General features: G+C 42.4%; 2 protein-coding genes across 2 annotated transcripts in view; one reads left to right on the forward strand and one right to left on the reverse strand.

The window, feature by feature from the left end:
• Positions 1-2,087: 2,087 nt before the first annotated feature.
• On the reverse strand, positions 2,088-23,414 carry dcp1a (decapping mRNA 1A). The gene is made up of 9 exons (XM_018737705.2): positions 23,257-23,414; positions 22,764-22,804; positions 20,700-20,827; positions 14,275-14,341; positions 10,534-10,672; positions 6,571-6,687; positions 5,455-6,051; positions 4,777-4,989; positions 2,088-4,173 (listed from the first exon to the last, which is right to left on the reverse strand). The coding sequence occupies exons 1-9, from the start codon at positions 23,389-23,391 to the stop codon at positions 4,093-4,095; spliced, it is 1,518 nt and encodes a 505-aa protein (XP_018593221.2). The 5' UTR covers positions 23,392-23,414; the 3' UTR covers positions 2,088-4,092.
• LOC108925619 (voltage-dependent L-type calcium channel subunit alpha-1D-like) overlaps positions 19,359-23,716 on the forward strand; it is an 80,582-nt gene continuing 76,224 nt past the window's right edge. Inside the window, exon 1 of the mRNA XM_029249664.1 lies at positions 19,359-19,491. Coding sequence (XP_029105497.1) covers positions 19,362-19,491 — 130 coding nt within the window. The 5' untranslated portion in view covers positions 19,359-19,361. The remainder of the gene's footprint in view (positions 19,492-23,716) is intronic.

Below are 23,716 nucleotides of genomic sequence, written 5' to 3' on the forward strand. Positions count from 1 at the left end.
ATGATTTACATCTTCTTTTCTACAACTAGCATTTCCAACACATTCCAGCTATTTTAATCACCTTTTATACCCAGGAAAGCCATTGCTTAAGGACCTGTACTTATAACCTGAAGGTTGGTGGTTCAGGACCTGTGCCGCGCTACTGCTGTCGTACACTCATTTGCTCCAGTGCATAGCTGTATAATGTGGTGGTGGATAAATCTGTCGTCTAGGCATCATGTAACCCAACGAGACGAGGTTTACTGCTACTGAGCCTACGTGAACATCCATGCATACTCAGTAAGCACTTCACCGTTGATCTGAAGCTGCTGTGGTGAAACAAGGTGGATTTGGCCTGCAGTGTGTGGAGAGACCAGTCCATCACAGAACACAAGGTTGGTGAACATTAAAGGCACAGCATCAGCAAACATAACACATGGTCATTTTTTTTGTTTAGACTGATCGTGGTAAAAAGGGGACAAACCGGATGTTACTAGTCAAGAACCTTATATGAATAATAGACTTATTTCAAGAGAAAGCTGGAAGCATAGTAGTCAGAGCTGCTACCTCACACTCAACGGACCCTAATCCCACCTTGCATTCAAAGCACCCGAGTTTGAATCCTTTCTCTCTGTAGTACCCTTGAGCAAGGTACTTACCCTGAACGGACATGGAAAGAGTACCCTCCTGTACAAAAGGGTAAGTAGCTTAACATTCTAAGCTGCCTTGGAGAAAAGTGTCTGTTGAATTAATAAAAAATTAAATGGAGGAAGAGCTAGCTTTAGAGTTTAGTTGCACTCCAGGGCCTTAGCCCAGGTCACTCTTTAGTGAAATCCATTGTCTTTATTCCCTCTAAGAGCTGATCGTAGAACTTTATCAGAAGCGTAATCCAAACGTGTAACCAAAGTGACTGAAACATCCACCTGGGTTTTACTGAGGCCAGCTACGTGATCTGCGGCCTCGGTTGTGTCTTTGAGTAAAAACTAGAAGATTACCAATTGTGTCTAAGAGGGATTTCTGTCTTTGCTTAATCACAGACTCCCCGAGGTGCGTCTCTGGCTGCCTCAGCTCCGGGTTTAGTAGCTTGACACGCATTCAGGTTAAGACGGAGGTCACATGACTTTCCTCGTCTCCGTGGTTGAATCAAATAATGAGAAAAGACAGGCAGAGAAGACTTCATGTGTGCAGAGAATATATTTCCAGACAGTCCTGTTGTACGGCTGTTTGTGAAGTTTTTTTTTTCCTTTATGTATTAAAACGGAATACAAGGTCCTGCTGCATTTCACTGTAAAACTTGCTGATGGAGAGAACAGCAAAAAGTTTCTCAGCTTTGGACCTGCTGACCTTACAAGTTGATGATGTACTCACATCGCTCATCCATTGACCCTTTCAAAAAACAGGCTCTTCAAAGTGTTCTCGGGGGGAGAACATGCAAACTGCACGTAGTCCAGGAGCCGTGAGATGAAAATCCTATTAACCTCTTCCAGATGCCTCCAGATCTCTCTACAGCCCCGGTGTTCTTATATGCCACACTCGCAGTGTTCCAATGTCAAAAGCACGGGTTTCACTCAGACACCTGTCTTGAATGTCTCAGGCTGAAAGGCAAATCCACTTCTTCTGAAGACAGTGACCTCAAACTGGGGAAAAACTAGTAATGCAGTGGTTTCAAATTGTGGAATTCATTTTTATCAGCCACAGGGTCCTGCCTTATTAAGTCCTTAGTGAAGGGACCCCTGCGGTGCTAACGGTAAGCAAGCAGTGCTGACAGCCCTGACTGTCCTCAGGTAGGGGAACTGAGTGCTGTCATCTAGTGGGGAGATGTGAATATTCCCTGTTGATGGATCAAATCATGATACACCAGTTGCAGGCAGTGCTCCAATGTTCAACATAGAGAAACAAGGTACAAATCAACTCAGATTCCTAACTGAACTAGTTAACATATTTGTGGATTATTGCAATATCTGGATGCGCAAGAAACTGTGGGCGAGGAACACTAATGCAAGGTGACAAGTTTTAACCTGTGTAAAAACAAGGAGAAAATCAACAGCAAATTAACAGTAACATGGGGAAATCACGAGACAGACAAATGAACTTTCATGACAGCTGCAAACCACTTTATTTTTTATTAGAAAAAATAGAATTGAATGTACAAAAATGGATGAAAACAGTGGCAGAAAGAAAATATCTGAATAATGGAAAGACTAACCCTCTCCACTGATAAAACAAAACAGTCCTGTGTGCACAAGCCATTTTTAGGGAAAACCTTTATTCAGATAATAATTGATGAGCATTTGTGGGTTGAGTGGAAAAAAAAATTGGGGGGGAAAAAAAGCAAATATGTGGCATTTTAAAACATTTTAAAACCTTAAAAAGTGACTACTGGGTTTGAATAATATACCTCCAAAACAGTACATACTTTTCACATGATCATGTAAAACATAAAAGAAACAGAAAAAACTCATTAACATCAAATTCTGCAAAAGCATGAGGTGAGAACACAGGTAAATACCACCAGGTTCAACACACAGCACAACAACCTTCTTCTTCAAAACTGTGAGTAATCACCTTCTGAGACCTGCTCCTATTCAGGACCTCCTGCAAAGACTTGTGATAAATCTGTTTCATTCCCCTCTTTTTTTATCACTAACTGCAATCCAAAGAACTGAGGAAAACACAGGATGATTCCTGTAATGATAACCATATCTCCTTAAGTGAATTTTAACTTTCTATATTGCTCATGCTCCACAGAGTAGAAAAAGCAGTATCTATGGAAAACAAATAAATCTACAGTTCACATCAATAACATCCATTTTTCATCAGATCAGGATGCAGCCAAAACAAGAAATCTTTAATTGCTTGAACTTTACACTGATAGTTACCTTATTATTTAAATGGATTTCATTAATTTTAGCATCACATATGGAAACATTCAGCAACTGAAGACTTTGCCTTGAAGAGTGTACAATCTGCAGCATCCACTCCCAGATGCTAACAGTGTCGGGTTCATAAAGCACTTCATGGAGAAGGCCCCTCTTCAGCATGTGCGCTCGGAGGTCCTGTGTCTATAGGTGAACACACTACGATCCTTGTATAAGCGGGAGCCATGTCAACGGAGGGCCTAGTGGCGCTGGGCTTGGGGTCAGATAAGCACAGCTCTGAAACACAGTGTGGTATGGAGGTGCCCTGCGAGGAATCATGGCTAAACAGAAACACATGAAAGCCATCTCAAGCTCTTTCCTGCTGTCTTACTGACCTGCAGTGAACACAAACTGAACTTTAAGTCATTCCTCAGAGGCCAAAGTCCAAGAAAAAAAATAATTTAATACAGCTATAAATATATATATATATAAAAACTGGGTTGACCAGTTAGCAAATGCACCTCAAATGGATATATGCGCTTTTAAGACAAAAAGGGGACTGTCGAGTAGTCCAGTATTGCTGCAAAGATGAACAACGCCAGGGAAATACCTTTACTGTCTACTGTTGACTTAACTTTGGACCACGCCCTTACCAGGCTGACTGGTACTGAGCATGGTGGTGATGCTGTTGCTGTGCACTGCCATCTCAAAGAACGAGAGATTTCTAACTTCAGAGGGCCTAAATTCTTCTGTGGGGACAAAAATCTTTGTGCTGCAATGCTGTTACAACCCCGACAGAATGAGGTATTTGAAACAGATACAAATAAGATACTGATTCTACATGTTAAGGACTTGTAAGACGTGATGCACCTCATTCCTCATTCTGCAGTATCTCCATACTGCATGGAACCTCTTCATTTCTATGCCAAATGTTATCCTTAAAGCTCACTGTGCTGGACTTGGCCCAGCTCTCCACACACATTTATTTCACAAAACAGATAACTAAAGTGGAACAGAGTATAGTGCTCAAAGTGCCATTTTCTCCCATGTTACTCATGAACAGGAGACCGACATGGAGTTTGCGTGATGAATGATGACTGTAACATGAGGCAACTAGGAGAAGAGACAGCCTTGTGGTCCATCAGAGCTGGACGTATTACTGCTACAGTGCACCAAGTGCTGGCATCATAAATAAGGACGTGTGTGCTTTGTATTGCAAAGTTCAGGGGTCATGGGGGAGAGCCACTCCTGTGCACTATAACTTGACATTGCTGAGGTCCTTGGAGATGCTTTGGAGATAGGCTTCGTGAATAGTACTGAGGAACCTGGAATCATTCTGTTGAAACAAAACGAGCTTGTTTAATCTCCACAGCTTGTTGACTCCAAAGTCCTTCCAAGTCAATATTTCAACCTTTTTTTTGTGGCGTTATGATTCACTGGATTGGGTGTAACAACTGTAATTTACAAACTGTCCACAACAAATAGGCACATTATAACAGAACAAGTACAAAAGGACAGACCACAGCTGATTATAAGGCAAATCCTCTTCAGCTCAGCACACTTTAATATTTTATGTGACAAACACTCCACGTGTGTTTGCACACCATGTATGCACATGTACGTTTGTTCACAGTACATAATGGGCAGAGTAGTGGTAAAGAGCCGTTGCCTTACAATCAAAGGACCTTAGTTCGAATTCCCCTTCCTGCTTTAGTGTCTTTAATCAAAATACTCACCCTGAATTCAAGTAAAACTGTAAAAATTACCCAGTTGTCTAAACTGGTCAATTATTGTAATATACACCTAACATTTTCAGCTACCTTTGACAAAGGTATCGGCTAAACAATCACTAATAATAACAAAATATGTGTGTGTTTGTGTATGTTGTGAGTGTGGGTGTGTGGGTGTTTGTCTGGACTGGGGGCCTTCTGAGCAATACCTTGATGAGGTGAATGAGGGTGTCCTGTAACTGGTGTCTGCTGAGAGGAGTTGGCAGCTCTGTGGCCAGCAGTGAGGAAGATGACGGTGAAGGAGCAGCAGGCTTCCTTTCCAGCTCTTGTGTTTTGGCAACAGAGTTCTGGAACACACTGGGAGAGAGCAGCACCGAGGACTCCACCGCTGACGCTGCTGACCCTGCCTTCATCGACACCACCTTCAGGTAGGCAGGAAGACATTACAGGACATTGAAAATGACAGCACTTTATGTGAGAAAGCACAATAATTTAAGTGACCATGATGCAACTTCTGCCCAAGCCTACAATTCTCTATTTACCGGTACTGTTTTCATTATACTTTGGCACTGCACAAAAATACACATGTACTTATTTGGCTCCAGAAATAAACAGAACTGGCATGAGCAAAGAACAGTTTCCCACCCATTCCAGTTGTCATGCAGCAAAAAGTCACTAAATTCAAAAGTACTCAAAGTTTGGCTGCAGGATATTCATTGCGGCACCAAAACACGCCGACATTTAGCAGGCCTAATGACTCCTAAACTGCCATCTACAGAACAGAATAAAAGTCTCCCAACTGTAAAAGCTTTCTGTGTACACAAAAGACTTCGCCCTGGAACGAAGTCGAGTGTAAAAGGCACATATATGGCAGAAAGAGTACGGACCTGAACGGGGGCTGGGAGGCTGCCGCTGTAAGCAGCGGGTTTGAGGATGGGCTCTCTAAAGCACTCAGGTGTGGCCAACTGGGGTCCAGCAGGCAGTATGCTGGGGGTCAGACCAGGCTTGCTGAGGGCTGAGGTCGGTAACCGGTCCATTTTCAGCTGGCTCAGGAGGTCTTGCGGGAGGTAGGTGGCGCTGCCGGGTGGGCACTGTGTCGACCGGACACTGCTGACTGCTGGATCAGATCCACGTGGGGTCACAAGAAGCGGGGAGCTGCTCCCAGGTCCCCTGGTGTGGAACACTGGACTGGGCCGAAGGTTGTAGCCGGGGACACCCGTGGTGTCGGACAGCGACGTGGGCCCTGGAGCCAGGAGACGGTTGTGTTTGGCCAGAGTGTGGTCTCCTCTTGGGTCTGTGTTCAGATGGGGAACCAGTGCAGCATCGTGGGGAAGGGAGGGGACAAAGTTCTGGCTGAGGTGGAGCCCCTCAGGGTTTCCTTTCTCCAAGGTCTCGCTTGGGAATGTAACAGGAGCGGGGTCCTTGGGCAACGAGCTTCCAAACAGCTCCTCCACGGTGATCTGCTTCAGGCCAGAGTGGGAGTTCTATGGAGAAGATGGAGAAAAGACACAGCAATGATGTCAAACACAATTACAGGACACAACCATTTGTAGGGAGATCTTTAGTGTGCAACCTTCCTCTATAAATGTTTTATTAGCTCTTTGTCTGACACCAGACTTGAAAAATATAATATTTTGCAGCAGTTTTTTTCCTCCACTGAGTAAAAAAGAAACGAAAAGTGTTTTTGAGGAATTTATCAGTATATACAGACTAATTTCCCAGTCGAGTGTCCGAGTACCCCAGTGGTAGGAGTTAGTATTCAAGTGAACCTAGAATTAACTTCAATCAAGAGCAACTGAAACAGAATACTGAGTGGACAAAAGTAAGACTTCACCAGTCAGCAGAGGAAGGGTAATGTGCCCTTTGGTCATTCTGTGGATATTAATGGGAGGATTTAGAAGTAGAACTAGTTTTAGCACAATGAAAGACCCCTATTAGAGGCCTGCTGGTTCAGGAGTTCAACTGAACGCCTTTCAAGCTTTAACAACAAAAGAAAGTCCCACCTTGTCGTGCTGCAGGGCAGCAGACCCCCGCTCCATTGTGGCAGTAGTGGGTTTCAGAGGTTCCTTGTTCTGCTCCATTTGTGCGTTAGTAGAAGCATCCGATTCGCTCACAAGGCCCTTGAGACAAAACAGTTGGGGAAAAAGTAAATTAATGTTGAAATTACTAAATTGCTACTGGATTCAAAAAAAGGACTGTTACCACAAAATGAGAAGAAGCTATTTTATTACAGAACTTGGACAACCAACTTCTGAAGATTTTATAATTTATCTGAGAATTTCACAAGATTTTTTTTAAATCTTAAAATGTTATACAACGAATCACCTATTAAAGCCTGAAATCAAAATGTTAAGTTAATCAAACATTTGCATTTGAAATCAAGCATTCTTTAAACAGCAAGGTTTAATTTTGTGTCTGAAGACAGTTTAAAATTGTCTCCATCTCAATTTAAATAGAAACATGAGTCTGAAGATGCTGTAGTTATAACATTTGGTCGTGAGGCATATGCAGGGTGAGGGTTCTTTGACACCCATCTTGGTGGCATCATTCAGTACAGACAGAGGAAGGATTATTTACAGTTATATAGATTATACATTAAAATGGTCATGGATCTGATGATGTATGTACTGACCTGCACTGGCTCCTCATGTTAAGAACAGTTGGGTTACGAACGGTTAAGGACACAGGCTTTTTCCAGTTTATTTTAAATCGCATTTTCCACTTCTAAGTTTTTGTGTGTAGTGGAGCAAAAGCAACCTGCATTTATGCACCCAGCCGATAGATGACAGTAAAAGGCACCCAAACAGAAGAGCAGCGTGGCACACCTTGATTCCGCTCACTCCTGTTCGGTGTTCCTGAGTGCTGGTGATCATTGCAAGATGAGGAAAATTGCACGTTTATGAGATGAACAACTCCACAATGAGCACTGAACATTAGTTTGTGAAAACAATGTATTTTAACTGTTGTTAAAATTATCATTATCATTTTATCCAGCTATTTTATTTCCATAAAAGGCTTGCACACATACAGAAACGGACAGATTTGTGGCAAAAAAAAAAAAAAAAAAAATTTTTTTTAAATTTTTACTTTACCTTAATTTCTAAAGATTTTGATAGAATGACTAAACATTAATTTGTTATATGACACTTAATATTTAGGCTATATTAATATAAACTTTCAGTATGTCACTTTCTGCTTTCTCAGTGCATTTGCAATTTATAATACTCTGTTTCTGTTCTGTTCTAATACTTTGACAAGTTAAACTAGTTAGATGGTTTAGTTTGGGTTCATCTCTACTTCAGCAGCATTTGATTGTGGACTCATCACATCTGACCATAAATAAAAGTTCTAGAAACAGTTTTTGAAAACCATTTCAGAGAATACATAAGCATTTCACCCATTTCCACAGCTTTCTATTTTTACTGCAGTAATTCAGTGTACAAGTACATTGCTGTAGGGTACTAGAAAGAATGGAAACCTCGAAGGGGCAGCTTGCTGGTTACTCATCCGTATGTTTTAGTGACTACATGGTGACAGTATCCATATCTATATTTTTATTTTCAATAATTTTAAATTGTTAAATTTTAGTGTTGCTTTGAGTTAAAGATGAAAAGTTTCAGCAATTTATTAAAGCAAATACTCAAGAGTTTTCATTAACTCAGAAATAAATCAAGGCAAATCCTTAGTGCACTTTTACCAACTTACTGATAAAAAAAAAAAAAAAAATATATCTTTGGAGTTACAAAGAAATAGCTTTACAAAGAGTCCTCAGCTCACAGTTGTGTTCATTTTACCAAACTGAAGCACTGGGTGGCAGCAAAGCCAACAGTGGAAAAAGAAGGGTCATCTGCACAAAGACGTCAGGAAAATCTACTGTATCTTGAAGGAAGCAAACAACACAGTATCACGCAGCTATAATGAAGATGGAAAAAATTAAATAGAAGTGGAAAACATAGGGCTCCTGGAATGGAAACCATAACTAGGCCTAGAGGGAAAAATACAAAAATCAGTCATATATACATGATCTGCCTGAAGGATACGAAATCACATCACAGGAAACGCACAGTTACCATGTAATTGCTAGATGTTACACTGAGAACATAACTAACCAAAGTAGCATACCAAACTTAAGAGTTTTCAAAAAAGACCTAGCTACACATTACTTTCTGAAACTCTTTGGTGGAAGGCAAGGATTAAAAGAAAGGTCCTCTCTCCGCTCCTTTCACATTTTACCTAGAGGACTTTGGGTAGCAAAAGCAACATGTGAGTGAACAAGTGGAAAAAAGGAGACAAAGACAGGCTGCTAAAGCAGAAAATGCAACGTGACGCAAGAATCACTGTGTTGGCTGCCTGACATTTGTTAATATGTTGACAACAGAAATATCTCTTTTCTCTACAGAATAGAAACTAAACACAAATATAACTTGGAGAATTTGTTGAGGATGGCCCCCACTGTCTGCTCAGTAGAGGGGGCTCTGGAGGTGACACACCCCCATGACTCTAGCATCGGTGCAAGCCAGACGGCAGGATTAAACCTGGATTAAATCACTCCCAACTACCCAAATCCCTGCTGTCTCTGGACATTGGAGGGAGTGCGTTTGTGTTTGTATGTGTGTGTGAGTGAGCACACGTGCCTCGGTGCGTGTGTGCGATGTGTGTGCGATGTGTGTGCGCAGTCAATGGCATGCTGGCAGTCATCCTTGGGATTAAAGCACTGAGAGCAAGTGGGGGGGAGGACATAATCCCTCCCCCACCCCCACGAAATGGTCTGGCATACGGCAGTTCTCAGAAGCCGTGCTTTCTGCAGCTCTGCTTGGTGGAGCAGGACATTCTGTGGCAGGAAATATAGTGTCAATCACTGCAGGACTCTCTTAGCACAAACCAATGGCAGCATCAGTGTGACACACGCTCTCCCGTAACATTGCAAACCGCCAGGTCTCATTTCTGGTCCTGAAGACCCTCTGTGCATTCGAGTTTTTGCTTAAACTGCCCTTGTAATTAATTTGTCTTGAATGAACTGAAGGAAGGGGGCACGGTGGCGCAGTGGGTTGGACTGGGTCCTGCTCTCTGGTGGGTCTGGGGTTCGAGTCCTGCTTGGGGTGCCTTGCGACAGACTGGTTTCCCATCCTGGGTGTGTCCCCTCCCCCTCCAGACTTCTGCCCTGTGTTGCCGGGTTGGGCTCTGGCTCCCCGCGACCTCGGATGGGACAAGCGGCTTCAGACAATGTGTGTGTGTGAGAACTAAAGGAACAGTACAATTCACATTCTGCTACAGTTATTAATTTACACCACCACAGGACCACCTGTGTTCTCCTAAGAACACTAGCCAAGGACTAGGAATCATTTTTAAACTTATTTTCCGAAGAGTCAGAATGTTGAAAAGTAACATAAAATGTTCATGTTTTTAAAAAAAAAAAAAAAAAAAAAAAAAAAAAAAAGTGTCTGACATCAGTTCATGAGTGGTTACAGTCACATCAACACCACTGTTATTAGCCTTTAGTCAATTACACATATCCTGATTCAGATGAATCAATCTTTTCATTCAAAGTTAAAAATGATTTATTGCCTTTTAATTCTCAGGTGCAAATGGAGAGTGGTTTACAAGCACCTGCAGCAGCTTCCTTCTCTGTAACAGGTTTTCTTCACTCCCTGCTCCATTCAGTCTGACTGAACACTTTAAAACCGCAGTTACTGCATTCAGTTTAAAATGATTGTGCAATTTACTCTATGAATGGTTCAATCGTGACATGTTTTACAGCTCGGCTGTAACAAAAATCAACAGACACAGATACCTGCCAAGATGAGGACCGAGCACTCCTGGTGCAGATGACAGCACATGGGGCCCCAAACCACGTTCAGGTAGTAGCACAGATCGCACCAAGTGACCACAACCGTTGATTTACAGTAATTACACCCCCTAGTGAGAACAACAGCTGACTATGAGGAAGTGCATGGGTTCTGCATTACCCTCTGGTACTCCTCCTTGGCTTTGCTGAGCAGCTCTAGGATGTCAACGGGCCGGTCATCCACACAGCCGTTGGTCCTGCTGGCAGCGCTGCTGTCTGCTGGGGCCTGCTGGGCTTGAAGAGCCTCCTGTTTCACCACCCTGAGGGAGAGACAGCCATCATGTGGCGATGCAGACTGAATCGGCTCAGGGCACCTCCCGTGTACTGACAAATCCCAGGCTGCGGATCGCATCATCATACTAGCACATTGAAAGCAGCAATGGACGGGAAATACACCATGTAAGAAGACAGTGTCTGACATGCAGCAGGCTGTTGATCAGCCTACAGGTGAAACAGTTCCAGCACCGTTTCTGAACAATGAACACACTACTCAGCAAGTTACTGATCAACACCACAGTGTTACTGCTGTCAGATAGGTGATCTGTTTAAAATCTCTGCGCAGCCATTTTGAGCTAAATATATTTTTATTTCACTCCTTTGGGGTTCACGCAAAACAAAATGATTTACAATAATGTGAATTATGCCACACAATTCAAAAGGGTAAAACAGAAATAAAATGCAGGCAAAACATTCTTTAAGCGTGAGTATGAATTTAGGAGTCAAGAGAGCATTCAGATTCCTCCATCTGCTATAAACTATAGGTCACAAGAAGGGATCCTTATGGAGGTTCCCTGTCTGCAGCATCTTCAGGTTTGCAAACGTCATTTTCACTTACAGTTGCAATTAACAGCTGTAGAGGTGTTACTGTTTACCACGTATGTCCAACTAATTCATGTAATTAAGGAAAACTGAACACACAAGGTTCAAGTGGAAAAAAGGAGGGACCCATTTCCAAATCAACTGAAATTGATAATGACCTTGAATATAATCACAGTAGAAAAGTGGTACAGGCAGGGTAGATGGACGCTAAAACACATGTGCATCAACGCAATATTGTCTTGCATGTATTCTAATACAACTTATGCCATGAAAGAATCCATATCAATATTATTGCTATTTATTCATTTAATGTGGCAAGTTGGTGCAGCAGATGAAGCCTGTACCTCCCAACTTCTCCGTGTTCACAACCCAAAGACATATGTGGAAGCAGCACTGGTAAACTATTTCGATTCCCTCCCTTAACAAGAAAGCTCTGCAAGTGATTGGCATGAGTCAATGACACTAACCCTTACTCTTATTAATTTAACTGATGCTTTTCTCCAAAGTGACTTACAATGTGGGTTTGTTTCATACCAATCTACTTACAATATTTAAACTATTTGTACAGCTTGGTATTGTTTCCTGTTTAGGGTAACTTGACCAAGGGCTCTACAGTGGGATCAGGGATTTGAACCTGAGTCTTTCAATTGCAAAACAGCAACACTAGCCACCATACCTGCCACAGCCCTTAGTAAAAACATCAACTTCCCCCAATTGCATGGAAAAAACCAAAGCAGCATCAGTATTTTTTCCATTTCACTGCAAAACTATATATGTGGAAACTAACACGATGAGTATTGATTGAAACAGAAGCCACTTTGACAATAAAAAAAAAAAAAAAGCTACAAGGAACCGTATCATTACACCTCTACAGTTAAAACCATGTTCAACACTGAAAATTACCTGATGTACCTGCCCTGTTCCGTTCTGCAATTGCAGAAGCCAAACTGTCAAAACAGTGATTTATGCAGTCCGTGAGAGCTCATCGCAACACTTGATGGTTATGTCTTCAAACGAGCGTGATACAACCCTTTCGTTATGCATGTCTGAAAATGTGATGGAGAAGGATGTGTGAGCAGTGTCTCCTGGGGCAGATAGAGGCTGCTCATCCTCGAGATTTGGGAAACTGTCAGTCAGAATCTGAACCGGATGTGAAGTTGATTTTTAACAGCTATGATAAATTGCTAACAGGGTGTTACAAAGCCCCTACTTTAAGAGCCAGAATGAGGTGGATGAGGCAACTGCAGTAGATAATAGCTGTGGAACCACGGCCCTCAGTACAGGGAAACACAGATAAGTGTAGCCTGCTGGGAGAACGATACTGCTTTAGAGTGTAGAGATACCAGCGACCCCATGAAAGGAGCACGGGTGTACCGCAGAGCAGGCAATCCAAGTTGAGAAAGTAGGAAGTCTCTTCATTTAGCAGCCAGTTACTGATCTAGTTATGTCAGTGACAGGGTGCTCAGCCCTGAAGCCTGAAATGACAGTTCAGCAAAAGCCCCCTGATTCACTGGTTATCCTTTGGCATACTTTGTTTCTCATTTAAGCAATGCAATCTTCCTCTTCACAATTTGTCCCATGGTAAAATATAAACCCGAGTCAAACCCCTGAGCAACTATTCACTCTGGGATGCAAAGCATTCAGGCAGCACAGTAAAGCCTGGTCTTCTTGCAGTTTTTAAGGTATAGTACCAGTCAAAATTTTGTACACACCTGCTCATAGTTGGGTTTTTCTTTATTTTATTACTTTCTACATTTTACAATAATATACTATGATTAGTACTGGTACTGTACGTTGGTTTTTATTACAACAAACCTTGATGGAATGCATCACACAACCCATATCACAATAAACCAACATATTAGATGAGAAGTCGTCATTATTTTACCATAAAGACAAGTTTTTAAAAAAAAAAAAAAAAAAAGAATAATTAAGGGCTGAAACAGAACAAAACTCTGCAGATCACATGGAACACAAGAACTTTGGTTCCCAACTCCCAGTTGACACATTTAAAAGGAGAATCACTAAACTGCACATAATGATACAGAAGAGCACCTACTGCCAAACAGGCTAAAATTCACAGAAAATCTGGAAAGGTGTGACTTCATAGTGCTTGCCGGAGGGAGTCAGTGGCTGGCCGAGACCAACGTGCAACTAGCTCATCAGTGTAACCCACAGGTAGTAACTCTAACAGTATCTACTCTGACAGTACCAGCCGTAACCTTCCCCACAAATGTAGATGTTACTTTCAGGTGGTCGGTCAGTCTACTTCATGAGCAGCACCCCAGCATCTATGTGCTGACTGTGTTGAGACAATGATTAATCTCAGGATGTTTTGGACACCTTAGTGTGTAGGGTCAAATCCTGGAGTCCAGAATGAAAGGCAGGATGAGAGACTGGGGTGCATCTGAACGACAGACTTAATAGATAGTGGCAGGAATGATGCCTAGAATAGTCCCTGGAAAGGGAACACAGGGGCTCCTGAATACAAGATGAGCATTTAACACCCACACTGAACAGCAATCGCTCAGAAACACAACACTCTCCACACAGAAACCTGTGACAGAAATATGCAATTCTTGTCTTCTAAACAGTTATTTAACTGTAATATTTAATCATCTTCCCCCCACCCTGTTTGATTATGGCGATATTATTTCTCAAAGCTGGCACTCGGTGCAGGCATATGAGAGTGCACCGTGCGGTTGCTGGGGCAACAGATCTCCGTGGAGATGCAGAGTTCTGGCCTCAGGCAGGAGCTGCGATGTGCCACCCCCTCCCCCACCACCCCCATGCCAGACCAGGTAACCTGGACCCCAAGGCATCGCGCACAAGCAAGAGACAACACTGTCTGCTCGCCTTTCACCCATGGCCACTGGGGCCACACTGCTAGTGTTCAGGGGTGGTAGAGACAATCACATTTTTTTGTTTTAGTTATTTATTTAAAATAAAAAAAAAAACTTCTCAACTGAGTGGACTTACTAAGTGTCCCCAAAAATAAAGGCAATTTTCAACCCCCTTAGGACAAATGCTACCCAATACTCACCGCGTCATGAGCTGTGCTATCCGCTGACAGTCGTTCTTGTCGTAGAACCAGATGCTGTATATGGCCACTGTGGGAGGACAGGAAAGTACAGAAAGGACAGGATAAGGAACAGGCAACACCTGTGGACAGTTTGGATGGCAAGCTTGGGATAAGTGAAACAGTAAGTTACATGGTGTTCAAACACCTGAAGGTTGCTGGATTAGATACCACATGGGGCCCTGCTTTAGTACCCTTGTTCCAGTAAAAATGTTAAGCTACACAAATGGGCAGGACTGGAAGAAGCTATAGGTAATGACTGAAAAGTAAAAAAGTAAAAGTTTTCATTTCAACTCAACAAAACATCATCTTATGACACAAATACTTCTATGACACTTTTTGCCAACAGATATAATTTCGACATATTTCAGTTTTCAGCTGGGTCGGTCAACACCTGAAGTAACTGAAGCATTCTGCACTCATACTAAGTCAAACACTCAAAGTCAAAAATATAAACTTAATACGGTAACAGTAGCAATTAAGCTGCAAATGCATAACGCGGCTCATAAAATAAAATTCAAGATTCCAATTTTCACTATAAAGAATGCACATTCTCTGACAAAGTGAAAGCCACTAGGTATTTAGGTTTCAAAAACTTGTACAACGATCAAATGCAAACTCAAAGTTGGAAAGTAAAAATTTAAAAATGTAATTTGAGAATTAAATGTTGAAAAGGAAATCATTTGTATTTTAATTTGCTACATTGTATGGTATTTAACAACATCTAAATAAAAACAGAGTATTAAGGGTTTGATTGATTATTTCCATGCTCAACAGTCCCAACCTGTCAGTCATTGTTTGGGTGGGACATTTCGAAAAAGGGTTCTACTGGAACAAGGGTGAGCCAAACAGTCAACATGATCACAGGAGCAACCTGACAAGACCAGCACTATGTAGCTATAACTTTTTAACTATCTGATGTATTACAATGGGTACAGTATAGTCTATTTTGGAGATCCACAGCAAAAGACAGAGTGGGAGCACCAGCAGAAGAGGAGGAAGAAGTGATCTCCATCATCATCTCTTGACTCTATACCACCAGTTTAACGCCAACCAGTAAATTCCACATACCTTTTGCAAAACTACCCACAAAAATTCATAGGCATCCCATTACAAGTAAACTGAACATTCGTGCTATTGCAGCTCTGTTTTTAGACCAGCGTGAATCTGGATTAGTGGTTAACAGTAACAGATGACTGAATGAATGGACAAAAATTCTGAGCAGGCACTGTCTATATTTCACTAATAAAGGTGGAAAAATGAATTTTTCTGATTTGCTCAATAAACAAGATGCACCAAGTCATTTTTTGAAACCACTACACAACCTGCTGCTCTGTCCTGTAAACAAATTCCTCTTCAGCACAAGCTCAAACACAGTGTAAATAGCAAGAAAATTAACCATCTGTCCTCACATGAACACACACAGTGCCCTTTGCAATATCCTTCTCTTTAGGGGTCCAGAAGTAGTTCCTTCACATCTCAGACCTCCTGTTGTAAATCCTATCCAGTGTGCAACAACTCTGGAACCAAAGATCCTATCCCCCACTGCACAGCTTAAGATAATTACAAAAAGAGAGACCAGCGTGTGGTTAAGAACAGGCTTCAGGCTAGAGACAAGCACTGAGCTCTGGCCAAACCAAGAGGTGCTGATCAGGATGCTCTGGAGAGCTGATCCCCATCAGTCAGTCTTTGTGGTTCAGGGGTGCCCCTGAGACTGCTCATTGCCGTGCATCACTGTCAGAGCCAGGGCCAATGCACAAACGCACAGATGCAGGCCTATTCCGGCCATTAACATGTATGCAGGGCTCCAAAAGAGCACAAGAGGACCCTGCTTCAATGCTGCGTTGCTCAAGACACCTATGGCAGACATCTCCACATGCTCTTACAGCAGGTGGTCGTCCTCCCACTCCTACGCACACCCACACAGCCCCCTGAAGGACCTATGCTTCCAGGAAACAAAGACAAAGCTGATCTGCTTTCCTGTTCCTTTCTTTAGAATAAGAAGGACAACACAGTTTGTCTGTGAAGGACACTCTCAGGAACACTAAATTAATCCAGCTGCCAGCTCAACTTTTCCATAACTCGAGGTTGCTTGCAGTCGCTCCTGCCACATCATGCAGTTTGATAGGGTGCACAGAAACGGGCAAGTTTACCAATCCAAAGAAACCTAACAGGGCAATTCAATAAACCTGCCCAGTGGAAACATCCAGTAACCTTCTCTAACCTCATGCTGACTCAACTAGGGCTTTACAAAGCTGAATTTCAGCAGATTCACTAAAATACATTCTGGATTTGTATTTCAAAAGAGGTGGGTCCACTTCCTCGGTTGTGTCTTCTACAAAAAACAATTCAGTCATATGTTTTCTGCACTTAGCACCCTGGAACAAAACTTCAAGCTCATTCATAGAATCTACCTAACTTACTCCAGCACACCTTCACAGGATATGGCTGGGGACATCTCAGCTGTGTTTTAAATGTAAGGCTGCTCCTGGCACCTCAACACAGTTACTCTGCCAATGTGACAGTATACAAGCTTACTGGAATGGTGTTCGCTCAACTATTCAGAAGATTATTCACAAAGAGTTTGAGGTGCCTCCTAGTTTCCCATATTCCAGGTGAACCATAAAATCTGTTTTCGACAAAGATAAATGTAATCCGAAACCAGTAAATTCATCTTACACACGGAAGGAAAAGTTATACTGAGCTCTCCTGTAGCAAGGTCTCGTTCAGCAAAAAAAAAAAAAAAAAAAAAAAAAACTGCTGCAACTTATTATGAAAATACCCTATTTTCATACAACAAGCTTATTATACAACATAATGGCATTTTTGCCCAGTTCCACTGTCATTTTTACTTCTAAAGCAGATATTGTCTTTCACTGTCTACAATATCTTTCACTCTTCAAATGACATTAATGCTTCACCTATAAGAAACTTCATGGTAAAAAAAAGCTGTATATAATTCATTTTTCTTATCACGTTGACAAAAAATATACAACTACTGGTTAAGGTAAACATTAAATGACACTTCTTCAAAGCAACTTACAATGATTTACCCTTTCACACAGAGTAATTAGTAGTGGCACAATTCAGGACAAGTACCTTGCTCATGTGCACTACAGAAATAGTGGGGATCCAACATTCATAAGTAACACTACATGGTGCCTCTAATGGAGTACTCTCCCTGTGCACTACAGAGTGAAAGACATAGGCAGTGATCTCATTAAATTTCTTATATCAAATATATCTGTTAAATTATCTGTGTTTCTGCCCAGAATGTACCCTGCCTAAAAATAAAAATATTTTTCTGCTAGCGTTTTTAATTATGTGATTAGAGTCACATATCACGGAACAAATGAATGGACTGGATATAATCAGGGGTGTCAAAAAAAAGTGTAAAGTGGGGAGGAAAAAGGTAGTGGTGCTTGCTAAGCCAGACCCCTGGTGAACCTTTGGTGGAGACAGAAGGGAATCCAAGAGACAAGGATTTTCCCTCTGCACCTCCCTCTCTCCTGCCTTTGTTGGCTGCTCATATCTGCAATGCAAAAACGCTTTCTGCAAATGGAATGGCAAAGAGTGGCAGCACTGGAGTTGTAAACTCCAGTAACCATGGTAACTACTAAGTATCCAAAGCAACATACTTATAAGAAGTGAGCAGACAGCCCTTTGGAAATAACCACTACAGCAACAATGTAATCACAAAGGTGAAAAAGCAGTATAATAAACTGAATATTTTTCCACCCCAACCTGAGGCCAGGATATAAAAAAGATACCATCTGATAAAAGCACGAAACCAGTGCAACCCACAATGAGATAAAAAGAACGTGTACAGAACCCAGAAAGCTTAGCAGAGCAACCAAAGTTAACCCCTGCTGTCAGGAGACAGACACAAAAGTGGAAATGGGTTCGCGTGGGACTGCTGGTGAGCCTGGTGACGCACTTCTTCAACCACTGAGCTACACGCCACAGCTGGATGGACATTCCTACACAAGCCCCAGAAGAAATGCACATCCCTGTGGTGGAAAAACTAGGTGAGGGCTCTGATGGCTGTGAAACAGGCTCTGTGGGCACACGTCTCACACCAAAAGTACACAGTGAAATGACCACCCCCTTTATGACGGAGCACGTCATGACTAGGGAGTTACCTAATCACGCCTAATTTCTTCTTGATCAGAAGAGCGTTAACATAAAAAGACAGGAGCTAAGAAACCCAAGAGGATCAAAATGAAGATCAATCCACAGCCTGGTTAAATTTGACTAATGAACAGCTTTGTTGGCTTTGCTCACTATTCTTGGAGGTAGGAAACCTAGCAACGGCAGCGCTCGCAACGCTGCTCGACTACCCGGGGACCGGCGGAGATAGACGGAGCCAGGGACAGAAGCATCCTACTGGGCTACGGCTTCTGCAGGGAGCGGCGCCACCCCGCTTCCCTCCCCTCCCCTGCTCATAAACAGCTCAACCTCCCTCACAACGCATCCCTGCACGGCGCAGCTGGTGTTTGCTGGAGTCGAAACCACGGCTTCCCTGTCTGTGCCGAAGCGCTGCTCGATCCCCGACAGCCTGCTTGCTGAAGACGGGCAGCCCCACGGCCGATTCCCCAGGGAAGGGGAGAGAGACAGGTCGCTGCTGGATCTAATCTGCCTCGGGGGGGAGGGGCCAGGTTGTCGTGGCAACCCTACCCCGTGACAGCTGCTCAGCTCTGAAGACCATACCAGAATCACTGCTTTGCAATAATAGTGGTAATAAAAAAACATCCGCGTTCTCAGTGGGACCTTATACAAGCCAGTCTGCATGAAGGGGAAGCACCCTGCATGTAGGCTCAATCGGACGCCACCCCTGCCTGTAAAGCCAGGGTTGGGCCAGGCCTCGTCTCCTGGTTCTCAGGTGTCTCCTCGAGCACACGGCGGCCACATGGCCAGCACGCTCCGCCCTGTGCTGCTGCAGAAATGCAGGCGGTTGGATGGATGACAGCAGACGGGAGGTCAAACTGTCGCTGTTGATCCGCTCTGAGCCCCCCCCACCCACTCCTGTGGCTTTACTGGAGGCGACGGAAATGAGTTTCCTGGATCCCTCTGTGGAGCGCGGCCTGGTTAACAGGCTCCCACACCAGGAACCCGACCTCCGGTGCAAGGGGAAAGTCGTCTTTGAGAGGGACTTGGAAAGTTTACTCACAGCAGTGAAAGGTGAGTTTTCAAATTTTTTGGACAATAAAACCTGTGTTCTTATAATGTAACTGATTTTGTCACATCTTAACTGTAGGGCTCAGGGTTCAAATCCTGGTCCCAGCTTTCTGTGCCAAGCACACATGTCCCTGTGTTTGTGCAAATATCCTCCATACACTTAAGTGTTCTCACAAATGAGAACTTGTCCATGTGACTAATTTGCTATTAGAGTTTGACTGTATGCATGTATATATGTGTGTGTGAGGAGGCACACGGTGATATACTGGTGGCAGATCTTACAGTGTACTCTACCTCAGATACCATAACTGCTGAGACCAGCTCTGCATCACAAGGGATCCTAACTGGAAAAGCAGTTAAAGAAAACCTAGTATACTCCTGGGGGACAAAAGCAGCCCACATGTTGACTATTAGTAATTTGACACCCACAACTTCATTATAACAGCACTACACCCATTTATACACACTCACACTGTGTTCTTCCTCCTTCTTCAGACACGTGGAGTGCCTGAATATTTAACGCAATCATCTGGCAATAAACATTTCAGCTATGGCAACACTACAAAGCGAACTGCCAAAAGAACTTTTTTGCTCGAGTCCATCATGATACAACTTCCTTTATGGGGGTTATTCCTCAACAAATGAAAACACCAATTAAACAATAATAGAACAGGAATTAAAGCACCCATATCCTTTGCACACAGATTCAGCAAGCTGCCATTACAGACTGTGACAAATGCAACGAGAACACGTGTATAGGTCAAGTATGATCCTGCAAGAGTCTCTAATTGAAAATGAATATTCATAGAAACCACAAAGAAAAGCAATTACCTAGTGTACGAGCTGGAACGGAAAGGGTCAGTTATCTTCTCTCAATAACACACAACCCCTGAATCACAGAGAACTACAAACCTGGCAATGAGAGCAACGAATTTGCTGGATTTTCTTCTAGAACAATTCAGGTTAAGCACCTTGGTCATGAGTTTGACATGCAAGTTACAAGTTCATGTCCTTATCCACCATGCAACCTACTGCTTAGTAGAGCACATGCAGAAGATGCTCCATGCGTAACGCTGACCCTCTTAGGCCATCGAAGGCTCAGAAAAGGAGTTCTCTTTTACACATCATGCAGTTGCAACATTTGGAAGTTACAAGAATCCGTTCCCTTTAGGTGAACAGTCAAGTTTGAAAACTCTTTGTGCTGTACATACAACTTGCGTTTCTGTAGAGGAGAAACGGGTCCTGAAGCTGGAACTCCAGGTCCTTGTTAATGGGCTCCACGAGGTTTTCCATGCTAAGCCGATTCATAATCGTGAAGCCGTGGTAGGGAGATGCAGACCTACAATTAAAAAAAAAAAAAAAAACACAGCCTTACCACACATTGGAACCAAAACATCTTTACAAGTATAATTGTGCAATGTGTTTGCACAGAAAAGTACATTCATAAAACATTCTTTTGAATGTCCTCAAAGATGAGATCTGAGGATCGTATTAAGTGTTATGTGTTGTTGACTACAGCAAAAGCAATACTCATACAGTTGATTACCAAACAATAGCTAAATCCAAAACACAGCTTTCTATATAGTAGAAGTAGATTTTAAATGTTTGTATCATTCTCACAGAAGACAAGAGAGATAAAGTACCTTCGTCTATGGTATTTTCAAGTGATGTAGCAAGTAACACAGTTACTTCACTGTACAATTGGACACAGATTCAAACCCTATTCAGTTTTCATCGGTGTTCCAGAGAAATGAGTTTCAGGTGAACTGGTCATTCTAAATTGCCTGTATTTTGTGCATGTCTGAGTAAGGTCTTGCACTGTTCTGTTGAATAAATGAGTAAATGATTAAAGGGAGTTTATTGCATTCTATCTAGCATTATAAGTCCTCCACTTGTGCTCTTAGTGTTAAAAGGGGTGTGTAATGTTTATGGAGTGAGTCCATCCATCTGCTTATTGATCATTTTCTTGTCCTTTGTCCTCTTACTTTTCCAAGCACTTCTGACTTTTCTCTACATTTATCTTTAAATTTAATACCCCTACTTTGTCTAACGAGACACAGGATCACATTTACACGAACCGAATTTGGATTTTGTCTGTGTCCCAACAGCTGCGCAGCACAACATATTTACCTGTATTCAATTAGCAATGCTTTTCTTCAAAGCAACAAACAATGATTATTATATAGTTCTTAGCTGAGACCTTTATCCATAGTAACTTATAATGCAGGACACACTGCACTGAAGTCCCTACAGTCACACACATGTTTATACACTACTGAAATGTCCCTCACTCACTCACTCACTCACTCACGACGTGGAACTTAGAGACACAAATACATCCGAAAATCACCTCTTCAAACAGTGGGGGTAAATCAATGCATGCGGAGAAAATGCACGCTTTAAATGTGCGGCACATAATAGGTACAAACGAGCTGACCAAGTGCAGGTAGACAGTCATACAGTATTACAGAGTAATTATTGAAGGGAAACAGACTTCCGGAGTTTGCATGTTCTCCCCGTGTCTGGGTTTCCTCTGGTTGCTCTGGTTTCCTCCCACAGTCCAAAGACATGCTGTTCAGGTTGCCTCATGGTGTGCGAGTGATACACAGAGAGAGTGTGTTCCACTTATGTATGGATGAGCGACCCCAGTGTAAGTAGTGTATCTAGCAGTGTAAGTTACTGCGGTGAATAAGGTGTATGGGCTGATAACACTACATAGAGTTCATTGGAAGTCACTTTGGAGAAAAGCATCTGCTAAGAAAATAAATGTAAATGTAACTCATTTAACTATTGTGCGACTGTCTCCATTTTAATGGGATTTGTTGATATGTTAGCATATATGGTTGTCAGTTTTGGGGTTTACAAACATATGCGTTTTACAATGACATTAATAGCAATGCATTATCTTCATAAGGTGGGGGAAAACTACAATATCCTCATCATTTGTACATCCACTGACTGTTCTTGCCTGACTTCACAGTCAGGCTCCTCGTAAATTTGTGGCCTTCTAAAACTGACTATCACTAGATTTCTTTGTAGGGCAACATGAAAAGTGGCTTCTGCCCCTGTGATTGAGCTGGGCAATCACCTGAGTAATTTAGGTTTATTTGACTGACAAGGCACTCTTTAGCCCATCTGTGGTGTTTGTGTCTGTGGTATTCAACTAAGGGGACAATCCACAGTCACTGTGTGGATCTCTGGCTGAACACACTAGTGCATTATTGTCATCATTAAACAATACGCTCACAAACACACAATGTAACTAAGTCACATACCTGGTGTACACAAATAATGTTCCTTCGATGTCCGTCTTCTCCTGAAAATACATTTAAAATTGCAGAAATGTAAGTCACAAATCATGATCTGCGACCCAGTTGCAGTGAAAACGGAACTGGCAGTTAGCTTGAATTGAACAGAAACACACATGAAATTCGTTATTAACCCTACATGTATGTCAAAATAAAGCTCCAAGCGTAAACGTGAAAAACAATTGCTGATCATACAATGAACAATGATTATTTAGCTCGAAGCAGTTAGCACGTTCACTCACTGAGTTAACGTACTCTCTAATTTTTCTTTAATAAAGTTAGCTTATATTATTATAAACGCAGGCATTTTATTGTTAAATGTAGTTCTGTTTCAAAATCACACGAACAATCGGCAAGTATATATATATTTTAATTTTAAACGGGCTTGTGTTGTGATACCGCGTTACTTAACTAGCTAGCAGCAGCAACGCACACCATTCCGCGTGACCCTCAGACTTACCCATTCGTTTGCTTTGGCATTAAAGGTGTACAGTGCTACCTGTCCGGTAACATCGACGATTTCATTTATATAAGGATCATGCTGCTGTAACGCTGCAAGACTCATATGATGGCCAGCTTTACTGATCGCCTCCATCTTGGATTCTGAGATCCAGAACATGGAGCAGCACGGAAGGAATTCTATGAACACTCGTCCTGTCCGTTTCCCTCCCCGGGAAGAGATGCGGTTGGACATTTAGTTCCCATCGTAGAAACGTTCCTACGTGCACTCACATCAGGCGGCGTTTGCATCCGTAGCAGCGGGAGAAACATTTTGTAACGAACTAGGCGGCGCAGAGTATCACAGAAAACATCAGATAAGTGAAGTGCTGATTTTTTTTTTTTCTGTGGATTGGATACTTTTTTTGCGCCTCCTGCGTGGAAGGTCCGATCTATTTGCAGTTACTGAAGCTCTGTGAAGT

The sequence above is a fragment of the Scleropages formosus genome, chromosome 2, assembly GCF_900964775.1.
Source record: "Scleropages formosus chromosome 2, fSclFor1.1, whole genome shotgun sequence".
In the NCBI taxonomy this organism is placed as follows: Eukaryota; Metazoa; Chordata; class Actinopteri; order Osteoglossiformes; family Osteoglossidae; genus Scleropages; species Scleropages formosus.

What these genes read in the sequence shown, in the direction of transcription:
- dcp1a (XM_018737705.2), bottom strand. Translation starts at nt 23,391, where the DNA reads ATGGAGGCGATCAGTAAAGCTGGCCATCATATGAGTCTTGCAGCGTTA. An exon ending in ATGCCAAAGCAAACGAATGG is followed by an intron (nt 22,805 to 23,256) that starts GTAAGTCTGAGG and finishes ATGTATTTTCAG; the next exon opens with GAGAAGACGGACATCGAAGG. An exon ending in ATAGCACAGCTCATGACGCG is followed by an intron (nt 10,673 to 14,274) that starts GTGAGTATTGGG and finishes TCTCTCCCTCAG; the next exon opens with GGTGGTGAAACAGGAGGCTC.